The sequence below is a fragment of the Tachyglossus aculeatus genome, chromosome 2, assembly GCF_015852505.1.
Source record: "Tachyglossus aculeatus isolate mTacAcu1 chromosome 2, mTacAcu1.pri, whole genome shotgun sequence".
NCBI lineage: Eukaryota > Metazoa > Chordata > Mammalia > Monotremata > Tachyglossidae > Tachyglossus > Tachyglossus aculeatus.
In genome coordinates, this window is record NC_052067.1 from 135,145,028 (window position 1) to 135,159,054 (window position 14,027).

The following is a 14,027-nucleotide window of genomic DNA, read 5'->3' on the forward strand; positions in this document are numbered from 1 at the left end:
GTTACTTGACTTCTCTGTGCCTCAGTTCTCTCATCTGTAAAATGGGGATTAAGTCTGTGAGCCCCACGTGGGACAACCTAATCACTTTGTATCCTCCCCAGCGCTTAGAACAGTGCTTTGCACATAGTAAGCACTTAATAAATGCTATAAATAAATAAATAAATAAATAAATAAATAAATAAATACGATTGAATGAATGAATGAATTGGAGATGGGTGGGGGAGGAGGCGACTCACTGGGCCCAGCAATGAGCCCTCACTACCCCAGGCTGGAGCAGTGATCCAGGGGCAACATTTCCCACAGAACAGCTGTGTCTTCTATAGGAGGAATTTGCTACTGATTTTGTATAACTGGCAAGTACTGGAACACTTTAACTCCACATGGAGCCCTGACCCTGCCCTTACCCATCTGCTAGGTAAGGATAACTGCTTAGGTCAGGAGATCAAGCACACCCTCAGGGCAAGTTCAGGTCTGTGGTGCTCCTTTCAGGACAGGACATGGGCAAGGCATAACACATTGTTATGACTTTGTAATGGAATTGCTCTGTTCCTGGTTTCTCTCTCAGGAAGCAGATCATCCCTTACCCCTAGCGGAGGGGCGGTGGGAACTCTACTCCCATCTGTTCACTCACCTCCAGGTATTCCAGCTCAGGTTCCTGCAGGATCTCATTCACGTTCAAGATCTACCAGGAAAGTGAAGGCAAGGTCAGCAGAGCAGGTCCACCATCCACCCTCTGGAAGGCAATGGGTTCTCCCTGGCACCATATGTGAGGAGAAGGGACAAGGGCAAAAATACCAAGCAACGTCTGTATACAAGCTGAAATAGGGCCTAAGTTTTCAGTGGGGACAGAAAATACATGAAAGCAGTGAAGTCCATTCTCAAACTATGTGCTGGGAGTAGTGGACTGTTAGGAGATAGCAATGGCAGCAACAGATAGACCAGTCAGGAAAAGGTTTTTCTTGTTTGATCAATCAATCTGTGGTATTGAGCACTTACTGTATGTAGAGCATTGTACTAAGCTTTCAGGAGATTCAAATATAATAGAGTTGTTAGACACTTTCCTTGCCTACAAGGAGCTCACAGTCTAGAGGGGGAGACAGATATTGATGTTGACATTGATATTTCTGCCCCCCCCCCCCCCCCTTCTAGACTGTGAGCCCATTGTGGGCAGGGATTGTCTCTGTGTTGCTGAATTGTACTTTCCAAGCGCTTAGTACAGTGCTCAGCGCACAGTAAGCGCTCAATAAATACAATTGAATGAATGACTCAAGTGAAGAAAGACAGGTGCAGGGAGGTTAACGAGGAGGTAGGCTCAGTAATCGAGGTAGGATATGATAAGACCAGCGTAATAGCAGTTTGGATAGAGAGGAAAGAGCAGATTTTAAAGATTTGGTAGAAACAGTAATAATAACTGTGGTATTTGCTAAATGCTTACTATGTGTCAAACACTGTTCTAAGAACTGGGGTAGATATACAATCATCAGGTCCTTCCCACATGGGGCTCACATTGTAAATCAGAGGGAGAACAGGTATTGAATTCCCATTTTACAGATGAGGGAACTGAGGCACAGAGAAATGAAGTGACTTGGCCAAGGTCACACAGCAGGCAAGTGGCAGAGGCAGGATTACAACCCAGATCCTCTCACTCCCAGGCTCTAGGCTATGCACCAGGCTATGCTGCTTCTCTTTCTTGAAGGTAAAGACAATGGTAAGGATTTTCTGATTGATGCACAGTTGGATGAACAACCACTGGGGCTTTTTTAGGAGTGGGGTGAGGTGTGCAAACCTACGGGTCTCACCTCCACAACATCGCCAAGATCTGCCCTATCCGCTCCATCCAAACCACTACCTTAACTTCTCTGTGCCTCAGTTACCTCATCTGTAAAATGCGCATTAAGACTGTGAGCCTCACGTGGGACAATCCGATTACCTTGTATCTCCCCCAGAACTTAGAATAGTGTTTGGCATGTAGTAAGGGCTTAACAAACACCATCATCTCATTTTTTTTTAAAGCCAAGGTTAGATAACGTTTCAAGGAGAAGAGGGTAGTTACCAGTGGGGAAGGTAGCTAAAAGGTCGAGGAAGACCTGGGGACTTTTTCCTTCCTGATTTAGGACTGAAAAACCCTGGTAACATCACACTACCCCTGCATCCCACCTCCCCATCAAAGTACATTTCCTCTAGTCCTGTCTGCATGCCAGGGGAAGTCCCAGAGAGACCTAAAACATGGTACCGGGGAGGGCAGAGGACCAGCCATCCCTCACGGGGTGCTTCTGACCTGGCAAAGTTCCAGGAAGAGACAAAAAATGCTCTCATTCAACCGTTTTCCAGCTTTCCTCTACATTCTAAGCACCTTGAGGACAGTAGGCCCTCAGTAAGTACATGATTGAGTGATTTATTGATTGATTCCTGTCCTTGACGTCTCCTTAACTTTCAGGGAAGAATTATCTCTGACTGGGCAAATCCAGTTCCCGGGTTAATTTACCAGGTAGGAGCTAAACAGCATGTTCAAGGTAGAGATCTTCACACTATTCTCCTTGTTTCCAGCAACATCCATGGTCCCCTCCGTGTCCACCAGGAATACAGCCACCTAGGGGGAAGAGGTGTGAAGGTGGAAGTCACATGAAGGCATGTTGATTTTAAGAATAATAGCGGTAGTATTTGTTAAGAGCTTACAATGCATCAAGCTCTGTACTAACCTCTAGGGTAGATAGATATGGTGCTGTCCCCCATGGAGCTCACAGTCTAAGTATGAGAGAGAAGAGGTAGCTCACTGTGGGCAGGGAACATGTCTAATCAATCAATCAATAGTATTGAGTGCTTACTGTGTGCAGAACACTGTACTAAGCGCTTGGGAAGTACAAGTTGGCAACATATAGAGACAGTTCCTACCCAACAGTGGGCTCACAGACTAGAAGGGGGAGACAGAGAACAAAACCAAAACCAACTCTGTAACATTGTACTCTCCCGAGCACTTAGTACAGTGTTCTGAAAACTGTATGCACTCAATAAATATGATTGATTGATTCAAGATCTTGAATCCTCATTTTGTAGATGAGGAAACTGAGGCACAGAGGAAGGCAAGTGACTTGCCCAAGGTCACACATTGGCAAGTGGCAAGATTAGAACTCAGGTACTAACTCCCAGGCCTGGGCTCTTTCCACAAGGTTGCATTACTTTCACCTCCTTTCCTGGCCTTAGAGGAAAGGAGACAATTATCTTCCTTATCCATTCTTGGGGACTGCTGGTTTGAACAGGCCAGTTACGTGGCCCATCATCCTCATCAATGGTATTTATTGAGCATTTACTGTGTGCAGAGCACTGTACTTTGCACTTGGAAGAGTACAGTGCCATAGCATTAGTACACCTGTTTCCTGGCCACAACAAGTTTACAGTCCTAGCCCAGTACCCTAAGACCTCTGCCTTCCTCGACACCTTCTACAGGCCTAGAACCACTAGCCCTGCCAAATCTTACCTCTTTAGCAGACTTTCCTTTCAGGATGAAAGGCTTGCTACAGATCCACAGTCCTCTGGTTGTGGGCTCCACCCCCATGCGCCACTCAAAACCTTTCAGAATTTCTTTATTTTTCCCCGTCCATGGATCATGAGACTCCTCCTGTGCAGACAAAAGCTTGTTATTATCATAATTCATAGCATAATTTATGATTTTTTAAATTCCCCTCCAGACTGTAAGCTTGCTGTGGGCAGGGAATGTGTCTGTTATATTGTTATATTGTACTCTCCCAAACGCTTAGTACAGTGCTTTGCACATGGTAAGTGCTCAATTCATTCATTCATTCAATCGTATTTGAGCGCTTACTGTGTGCAGAGCACTGTACTAAGTGCTTGGGAAGTACAAGTTGGCAACATATAGAGACAGTCCCTACCCAACAACGGGCTCACAGTCTTGAAGGGGGAGACAGACAACAAAACAAAACATGTGGACAGGTGTCAAGTCATCAGAATAAACGGAAGTAAAGCTAGATGCACATCATTAACAAAATAAGTAGAATAGTAAATATGTACAAGTAAAATAAATAGAGTAATAAATCTGTACAAACATATATACATGTGCTGTGGGGAGGGGAAGGAGGTAGGGCGGGGGGATGGGGAGGAAGAGAGGAAAAAGGGGGCTCAGCCTGGGAAGACCTCTTGGAGGAGGTGAGCTCTCAGTAGGGCATTCATTCATTCAATCGTATTTATTGAGCGCTTACTGTGTGCAGAGCACTGTACTAAGTGCTTAGGAAGTACAAGTTGGCAACATATAGAGACGGTCCCTACCCAACAATGGGCTCACAGTCTAGAAGCTCAATAAATACTACTGATGGATTGATTGATTGACTGAGTATCATGATAGATCCTAGGGGAACAAACAAAAGTGTAATAATAATGATAATAATTGTGGTATTTTTTAAATGCATACTGTGGTCCAAGCATTGTACTAAGCACTCAGGTGGACATAGATGAACAAATTGAACACGGGTCCTGTCCCTCAAGGGTTTTGCATCTAATGAGGAGGAAGAACAGGTATTTTATTCTCATTTTACAGATGAGGAAACTGAGGCTCAGAGAAGTTAAGTGAGTTGCACAAGGTCAAGTTGCACAAGGTCACAGCAGACATTTGGTGGAAGGACTAGAGAAGCACCATGGCTTAGTGGAAAGAGCAAGGGCTTGGGAATCCGAAGTCATGGGTTCTAATCCCGGCTCGCCCTTGTCAACTATGACTTTAGGCGAGTCATTTCACTTCTCTGTGCCTCAGTTATCTCATCTGTAAAATGGGAATTAAGACTGTGAGCCCCACGTGGGATAACCTTATAACTATCCCAGCGCTTAGAACAGAGCGTGGCGCATAGTAAACGCTTAACATATACCATCACTATTATTATTATTATTATCATTATTAACTAAGTCCCCTGACTTCCAGGTCTACTTTTCAAGTAGAAGGCATGATCCCTCTCCTCAAGTCGATTAATGGGGGAAAAAAACCTGCTGTTGATCCAGTGGAAATAGTAGTGCTTTGAAAATCAGACACCTGTGTTCTAATTACAGTAATTCAGGCTAACATGAACAAAGACAACAAAGGTGCTTAATAATGCTGATCATCAATGGTATTAATTGAGCATTTACTGTGCAGAGCACAGTATTAGGTGGTTGGGAGAGTGCAATACAACAAAGTTGGTAGACACGTTCCCTGCCCCAGTAAGCTCACAGTCTAGACATAGTGATAATAATGATGATAATAATAATAATTTGTAGTATTTGTTAAGCACTTACTATGTGGCAAGCACTGTACTAAGCACTCGGGTAGATACAAAATAATCAGTTACTACATAATAATAATAATGATAGCATTTATTAAGCACTTACTATGTGCAAAGCACTGTTCTAAGTGCTGGGGAGGTTACAAGGTAATCAGGTTGTCCCACGGGCAGCTCACAGTCTTCATCCCCATTTTACAGATGAGGTAACTGAGACACAGAGAATTGAAGTGACTTGCCCAAGTGCACAAAGGAGACAAGTGGTGGAGTCAGAATTAGAACACCCAGAAACTCTGAACCCTAGGCCTGGGTTTTTTCCACTAAGCTATGCCATCTGAGCTATGTACTTCTCCATGAGCTGGTCCTCTGCTAGACTAATAAATCCTCATTTTACAGATGAGGGAAATGAGGGATAGAAAAGTGAAGTGACTTGCCCAAGGGCTCACAGGAGAATGGCTCACAGGAGATGGTCATTCCATCACTAAATCCTGTTGGTCTCACCTTCACGACATCACTAAAATCCACCCTTTCCTCTCCATCTAAACTGCTACCACATTAATACAATCACTCATCCTACCCTGCCTGGATTACTACATCAGCCTCCTCACTGACCACGCAGCCTCCTGTCTCTCCCCACTCCAGTCCATATTGCATTCTGCTGCCTGAATCATTTTTCTGCAGACACGTTCAGGAAGAGAAGCAGCATGGCTCAGTGGAAAGAGCACAGGCTTTGGAGTAATAGGTTACGGGTTCAAATCCTGACTCCGCCAATTGTCAGCTGTGTGACTTTGGGCAAGTCACTTAACTTCTCTGTTCCTCAGTTCCCTCATCTGTAAAATGGGGATCAAGACTGTGAGCCCCACGTGGGACAACCTGACCACTTTGTATCCCCCCAGTGCTTAGAACAGTGCTTTGCACATAGTAAGAGCTTAACAAATACCATCATTATTATTATGTCTCTGCACTTTCCTCAAAAAACTCCAGTGGTTGCCCATCCACTTCCGCATCAAACAAAAATTCCTCACCATTGGTTTTAAAGCCCTCAATCACCTTGCCCCCTCCTATCTCAGCTTGCTACTCTCCTACTACAATCCAGCCCTCACACTTCACTCCTCTAATGCTAGCCTTCTCAATGTGCCTCGATCTCATCTATCTCACTGCTGACCCCTTGCCCATTTCCTACCTCTTTCCTGGAATGCCCTCCCTCCTCAAATCCAACAGGCAATTACTCACCCCCACTTCAAAGCCTTACTGAAGTCACATTTCCTCCAAGAGCCTTCTCTGACAAAGTCTCCCCTTTCAATAATAATAATGATAATAATAATAGTATTTGTTAAGCGCTTACTATGTGCCAAGCACTGTTCTATGCGCTGATAATAATGAGGTATTTATTAAGCACTTACTATGTGCCAAACACTATTCTAAGTGCTCGGGTAGATACAAGGTCATCAGGTTGTCCCACGTGGGGCTCACAGTCTTAATCCCCATTTTACAGATGAGGTAACTGAGGCACAGAGAATCAATCAATCAATCATATTTATTGAGCATTTACTGTGTGCAGAGCACTGTACTAAGCGCTTGGGAAGTACAAGTTGGCAACATATAGAGACAGTCCCTACCCAACAGTGGGCTCACAGTCTAGAAGGGGGAGACAGAGAACAAAACAAAACATATTAACAAAATAGAATAAATATGTACAAGTAAAATAAATAGAGTAATGAATACATGCAAACATATATACATATATACAGGTGCTGTGGGGAAGGAAAGGAGGTAAGGCGGGGGGGATGGAGAGTGGGAGGAGGGGGAGAGGAAGGAAGGGGCTCAGTCTGGGAAAGCCTCCTGGAGGAGGTGAGCTCTCAGTAGGGCCTTGAAGGGAGGAAGAGAGCTAGCTTGGCGGATGGGCAGAGGGAGGGCATTCCAGGCCTGGGGGATGACGTGGGCCGGGGGTCGATGGCGGGACAGGCGAGAACGAGGCACGGTGAGGAGATAGTGACTTGCCCAAAGTCACACAGCTGACAAGTGGCGGAGCCGGGATTAGAACCCATGACCTCTGACTCCCAAGCCCATGTTCTTTCCACTAAACCACACTGCTTTTCCTCTTCCCTCACTTCCTTCTGCATCTTCCTGACTTGCTCCCTTTGTTCTGTCCCACCCCCAGCCTTCAAATACTTATGTACATATCTGTAATTTATTTATTGATTTATATTAGTGTCTGTCTTCCTCTTCTAGACAGTAAGCTCTTTGTGGACAGGGAATGCGTCAGTTTATTGTTGTATTGGCTCTCCCAAGCACTTAGTACAGTGCTCTACAGACAGTAAGCATTTAATAAATATGATTGAAAGAATGAATAAATGAAAGTGGTGGAGCTAGGTTAAGAACCCAGGTCCTCTGACCCCCAGGTCCAGGCTCTTTCCATTAGGCCATGCCACCTGAGCTGTGTACTTCTCCATGTACTGCCCCCTGCCAAACTAATCATGGCACTCCAGGCCCCAGCGGAAACAAGACCAACCAGGACAAGGGAGTGCAAGTTGTGCTGTGCAAGCCACAAGCAATATCTTCAATTCCTCTAAGCACACATCCAATCCAGAAATCTCAGGACTGAGGCTCCTGCATCATTCCTGATGGGTGACTCCATCACAATGGAGAAGATATGGAAACACAAAAGGATTAAAAGACTAAAGAGAAAGTAGTGTGAGAAAAGCCTAGGTTTCCTTGACCAGTGTCCTAAATATCCTCAGTGTCCTCTCTTTGGGCAATGCCTCTTAATTATGGTTGTCATCTATAAGTCAATCATTCAGTCAGTGGTACTTATTGAACACTAACTGTGTGCAGAGCACTGAACTAAGTGCTTGAGAAAGTCCAATATAACAGAGTTAGTTGACATGATCTCTGTCCTCAAGAAACTTGCAACGTAGCAGGAGAGACAGACAATAAGAATGAATACAGTGATTGGACTTAAGTTCATCGCTAACACAGAAAGGAGAGAGAGTAGGGAAGGGAAGATTAGGTATTCAGGGAAGGCTTCCTGGAGGAGATGTGATTTTAGCAGAGATTTGAAGTTGGGGAGAGTGGGGGTCTGATATATATGAAAATGGAAGGAGTTGACAGTGATCAAGGTGCTGCAATTCTGTTGGTGTTGGAGGAGTAAAGTGTGCGGGCTGGGTTGTAGTGGGAGAGGAATGAGTTTAGGTAGGAGGGGAAGAGCTGATTGAGTGCCATAAAGCCAGTGGTGAGGAGATTCTTTTTGATGTGGGGATGGATGGGCAATACTGGAGGTTTTCTAGGAATGGAGAAGCAGAATTGCCTAGTGGCTAGAGCACAGGCCTGAAAGTCAGAAGAACCTGGTTCTATTCCACTTGTCTACTCTTGTGACCTTGAGCAAGTCATTTAACTTCTCTAGGCCTCAGGCCCCCTCACAGGGTCGCACCTAGAGAGTTTCCAGTACTCTACCAGTCACGACCACAGGAGGGAGAGTCAAACAGAATCACACCAGTTCCATTCCTAGCTTGGACAGTGGCTAGTGAGTAGAAGGCAATCTGCTACAAGTCAAAACTCCCTGTGCTGGGCAGCAGCAGCATGGGAGAGAGTCGAGGGCAGAGACCGGTTTACTGCACGGAAGGAGGTGATGGTATTTTTACCAAGAAAACTCTATGAATCAACTATCACAACAGTGGGGCTTTCTGAAAGAGATGTGTCTATGGCGTCGCTATGGGCGGGACACTTCTTGACAGCATAAGGCAATAACAACAAGGCCTCAGGCACCTCATCTGTAAAATGGAACTGGAGACTGTGAGCCCCATGTGGGACATGAACTGTGTCCAACCTGATTAGCTTGTATCTACCCCAGTGCTTAGTACTGTGCCTGAAACAAAATAAGCGCTTAACAAATGCCATTAAAAAAAAGAATAGAGTGTGCAGAATTATTTTTTAGAAAAATGATCAGAGAAGCAGAGAGAAGTATGGACTAGAGAGGGCAGAGATAGGAGTCAGCGTAGTGAGGGAGGAGGCTGATACAGTAGTCGAGGCAAGATATGATAAGGGTTTGGATGCATGTGGTAACAGTTTGAGTTGAGAGGAAGGGATGGATTCTACAGATGTTGTGAAGATAGAATTGAAAGGATTTTGTGACTGACCGAGTGTGGAGGATAAAGGAGATAGGTCAAGTATAACACCAAGGTTGTAGACCTATGAGACAGGGAGGATGCTGGTGTTGTCTGTTCTGATGGGAAAATTGGAAGGAGGAGAGGGTTTGGTTGGGAACATGAGGAATTGAGTTTGAACATGTTCAGTTTGAGGTGTCTGTAGGACATGCAAGCAGAGCTATCCTGAAGTCAGTAGGAAATCTGAAATTGCAAAGAGGAAGAAAGTAGGGGCTGGAAATGTTGATTTGGGAATGAGTTATCATTCATTCATTCATTCAATTGTATTTATTGAGCACTTACTGTGTGCAGAGCACTGTACTAATTGCTTGGGAAGTACAAGTTGGAAGTACAAGTTCTCCAAGGGAGTGGATGTAGATGGAGAGATGAGAAGAGGATCCAGAATTGAGACTTGAAGGATCCTCACTGGCAGAGAGTGGGAGACAGAGGAGTATCCTGTGAAGGAGACAGAGGCGGGTGGCCAGAGAGGTAGGAGAAGTAGGAGAGGACAATGGCAGGGAAATCAAGGTTAGATCATGTTTCCAGTGAAAATGATGATCCACTGTGTCAATCGTTGCTGAGAGGTCAAGGAGAATTAGGGTGGAGTAGGGTGTGTGGAATTTAATAAGGAAGTCATTGGTGACCTTGCAGAGAGCAATTTCTGTGAAGTGGAGGGAGTGGAAGCCAAACTGCAGGGGGATTAGGAGAGAGTGGTGGAGAGGAAGTGGAGGAAGTGGGTGTAGGCCACTTATTTGAGGAGCTGGGAAAAAAATTTAGGAAGGTGATATTAAGATATTCATTCATTCATTCATTCAGTAGTATTTATTGAGCATTTACTTTGTACAAAGCACGGCACTAAACGCTTGGAAAGTACAATTCGGCAACAGATAGAGACGGTCCCTACCCAACAACGGGCTCACAGTCTAGAAGGGGGAAGATATGTGTAAAGGGATCTTAAGTTCATACTCCTCAGCATTTCACTCCAATAGTAACTCCCTCCTGCCTTGTCTCTTACACCAAACCGGTGGGCTATTGGAGAGCCTGAACTGACCCTGCTGGGACCAAACCTGCAGCTTTTACATAGAGGTGAAGGTCTCTGAGGCAGGTAACAAGAGGGAACGTGGGTGACTCTGCATCATTATTGATCTTTGGATGAATGTCCACTGAACTAAGGATTGGGACTGAGTAGGCAGCCAGGGTTCCTGAACTCACCTGATTCCCCTGATTCTCCTGATTCACCTCATGTTCCAATCTTCTCCACAAGTAGTTGAGCAGGAAGGATTTTCCTTTGCGTTGTTCTCCAAAAATGGAGATCACACACACAGGCAAGTCTTGGACTTCCTTCCTCTCCAAAGTTTCCTTCAAGACATCTTCATTCAGCTGAAAGACCTTTCCTTTGATTTCCAACAGCTGGAGGGCTTGACCCTGGTAATGTGGTAATATTATTTAATACTGAAGGGCAAACATCAATGCTAAATTTCTGCGTCCTCTCAAAAGCCACCCCCTCCTCCTGTGCATCTGATCCCGTTCCTTCACACCTTATTGAAACTCTTGCTCGCTCCCTTCTTCCCTCCCTAATGGTCAACTTCAACTGTTTGCTTTCCAGTGCTTCTACCCTACTGCTTTCATTCATTCATTCAATAGTATTTATTGAGTGTTTACTGTGTGCAGAGCACTGTACTAAGCTCTTGGGAAGTCCAAGTTGGCAACATATAGAGACAGTCCCTACCCAACAACAGGCTTACAGTCTAGGAGGAGACAGACAACAAAACATGTAGACAGGTGTCAAAATCATCAGAATAAATATAATTAAAGCTATGTGTACATCATTAGCAAAATAAATAGAATAGTAAATATGTACAAGTAAAATAGAGTAATAAATCTGTACAAATATATACAAGTGCCGTGGGGAGGGGAAGGATGGGGGGATGGGGAGGAGGAGAGGAAAAAGGGGGCTCAGTCTGGGAAGGCCTCCTGGAGGAGGTGAGCTCTCAGGACTTTGAAGGGAGGAAGAGAGCTAGCATGGCAGATGTGTGGAGCGAGGGCATTCCAGGCCAGGGGAAGAACGTGGGCTAGGGTCCGGCGGAGGGACAGGGGAGAACGAGGTACAGTGAGGCATGTTTCAAACATACCTATGTATCCCCTATCCTAAAAAAAAAAACCCTCCCTTGACCCTATGGCTCCATCCACTTATCACCCCATTTCCCACTTACCATTCCTCTCCAAAATCACTGAGCGAGTTGTCTATACCCACTGTCTCAAATTCCTTTCCTCCAATCTGGGAGAATCCTCAATCCCCTCCAATTTGGCTTCCATCCCGTTTACTAATCAGAAACTGCCCTTTCAAAGTTCACCAATGATCTCCTTCTTGCCAAATCCAATAGCCTCCATACCCCATCCTAATCCTCCTCTATCTCTCAGCTGCCTTCAACACTGTGGACCACCCCCTTCTCCTGAAAACATTATCCAACCTTGACTTCACTGACTCGATCCCCTCCTGGTTCTCCTCATCTCTCTGGATGTTCATCCTCAGTCTCCTTCACAGACTCCTCCTCTGCCTGCCACCCCCTAACTGTTGGGGTCCCTCAAGGTTCAATTCTGGGTCCCCTTCTATTCTCTTTCTACCCCCACTTCCTTGGAGAAGTCATTTGCTCCCATGGCTTCAACTATATATGGATGATATCCAAATCTACAGCTCCAGCCCTGATCTCTCTCCCTCTCTCCAGGCTTGCATCTCCTTCTGCCTCCAAGGACATCTCTACTTGGATGTCGTTCCATCACACCAAAACTAGCACACCCAAAACAGAGCTCCTTGTCATCCCACTCAAACCCTGTCCTCCCCCATCACTGTAAATGACACCACCATTCTTCCTGTCTCACGAGCCCTTAATCTTGGTGTTGTCTTGGACTCTTCTCTCTCATTCAAAGCCCTACTGAGAGCTCACCTCCTCCAGGAGGCCGTCCCAGACTGAGCCCCCTTTTTCCTCTCCTCCTCCCCATCCCCTCTGCCCTACCTCCTTACCCTCTCCACAGCACTTGTATATATATATATATATATCTGTACAGATTTATTACTCTATTTTACTTGTACATATTTACTATTCTATTTATTTTGTTAATAATGTGCACATAGCTTTAATTCTATTTGTTCTATTTGTTTTTATTATGGTAATAGTAAACCCTTTGTGCCGCATGGCTGTGACTAGAGTCTTTTGTTGAACCCAGCAATTTGGGGGCTCACCTGGGATCCACATGAGCTCATGGGAGAGGCCCATTTTGAATCTGCTGGTCCTAGGACTATAACCTCATATACACATAAAGTAGGGAGTACTTTCCTTCAGGTGAATATCCAAACTTCCATGCCCTTACGTGGCCTGGTGACAAGAGAAATCCAAGGCCCTGTGTGATCAGGCTCTAGGGCTGCCCATCGTACCTTTGCTGAAGAGAGCAGGGGAGTTGCGGACATGTCTTGTTCTGTCTCTTTCTTCTGCACTCAGCACCCAGCCAGTGGAGCTTCTCCTCTGTCTTGCTTGGGGCTGGTGAATACCAAGCAGCTTTCCTGCTGACAGTGCATCCAAATGAGCATGAGAGATTTGGCCAGACATCAAGGAAAATAGATCTCGGCCTTGGAAAGGATGCAGCCAAGTACTTTAGTTTCCATTTATATGACTGCAAGCTTTTCCTCAAGAACCAGGATTCTCTCCTCTCCTCCAAATGAGTCCCAGCCCACTGACTCCCTCCACAGATGATTCAGTCAGTCTTTCGGGAGATAGACTTTTACTGAGCTTCCTGCCACTGCCCTACCCTGCCATAGTGTCCAACCCATATGACCCCCTTCAGGGCCAGGAAGAGGGAAATGAATCAGTCTCTCTGCCCTTAAAAGACACACAGGATAATAGGGTGGCAAGACAGATCATCATCCCAGACATGTGCAAGAACAGAACAGTAGTGAGAGTGAGTGAGGGGGAGGAGAGGGGACCATTGCTGGGGCTGGTGTGTTGGATAATGGTGAAGGTGAGTTGGGAAAAGCTCCCTGGATGAGGTGGCCTGGAGCTGCCATCCACACTGGAAGGGAACAAATGATTCCACATACAGGTGCAGAGAAATTGGTCCAGGAACCAGAGCTGCCTTGAGTGCAGGTTTGGGGAAGGGAGGAAACAAGAACTTCTAAAGAAAGACAGGAGGGAATCTGCACCGTCTCCCTGCTAGAAGTGCCTGAAGAGGTCTCACCCAGATCCTGGTGGCTCCTGACCCGAGATGGCGGTGTTGGAACCAGAGGGGCAGAGAGACAGAGCTGGTTCCAGCGGGGGTAGGTGACAATGGTGGGGAGATTGCCGGGATCTGTTTGATCCGGAGCTGTGCAGCTCCTTTCCTCCCCCTCGGTAACACGCCCCCTGTAACTTGGTCTTCTCCTGGCTCTCCATCTGTCCTCCTCCACCCATATTCCTGCACATGGAGCACTCAGCGATTATGTGGCCCTAGGGGAGTTAAGAAGAAATGGAAAGCCAAGCCCAGGCCCCAACCCAGCGTGGAGAGAGTCCCCTGACATTACCAGTCCGTGGCAGATAGCCGTTCCTCTGGAGAGCGTGCTGGAGGTCTTTCACTCAGAAGAGTGCTGTCTCCAATC

The 14,027-nt window shown here is 45.8% G+C and overlaps 1 protein-coding gene across 2 annotated transcripts in view; it reads right to left on the bottom strand.

Moving 5' to 3' along the window:
- LOC119950036 (RING finger protein 112-like) overlaps window positions 1–14,027 on the bottom strand; it is a 40,919-nt gene extending 26,892 nt beyond the window's left edge. Inside the window, exons 1-6 of one of the 2 annotated variants that reach the window (XM_038771945.1) lie at window positions 13,953–14,027; window positions 12,834–12,962; window positions 10,613–10,825; window positions 3,476–3,616; window positions 2,486–2,590; window positions 632–682 (exon numbers count right to left, since the gene is read on the bottom strand). In XM_038771945.1, the coding sequence (XP_038627873.1) occupies window positions 632–682; window positions 2,486–2,590; window positions 3,476–3,616; window positions 10,613–10,825; window positions 12,834–12,866 (543 nt within the window). In that variant the 5' untranslated portion in view covers window positions 12,867–12,962; window positions 13,953–14,027. The remainder of the gene's footprint in view (window positions 1–631; window positions 683–2,485; window positions 2,591–3,475; window positions 3,617–10,612; window positions 10,826–12,833; window positions 12,963–13,952) is intronic. The other variant, XM_038771955.1, reaches the window with a different exon arrangement.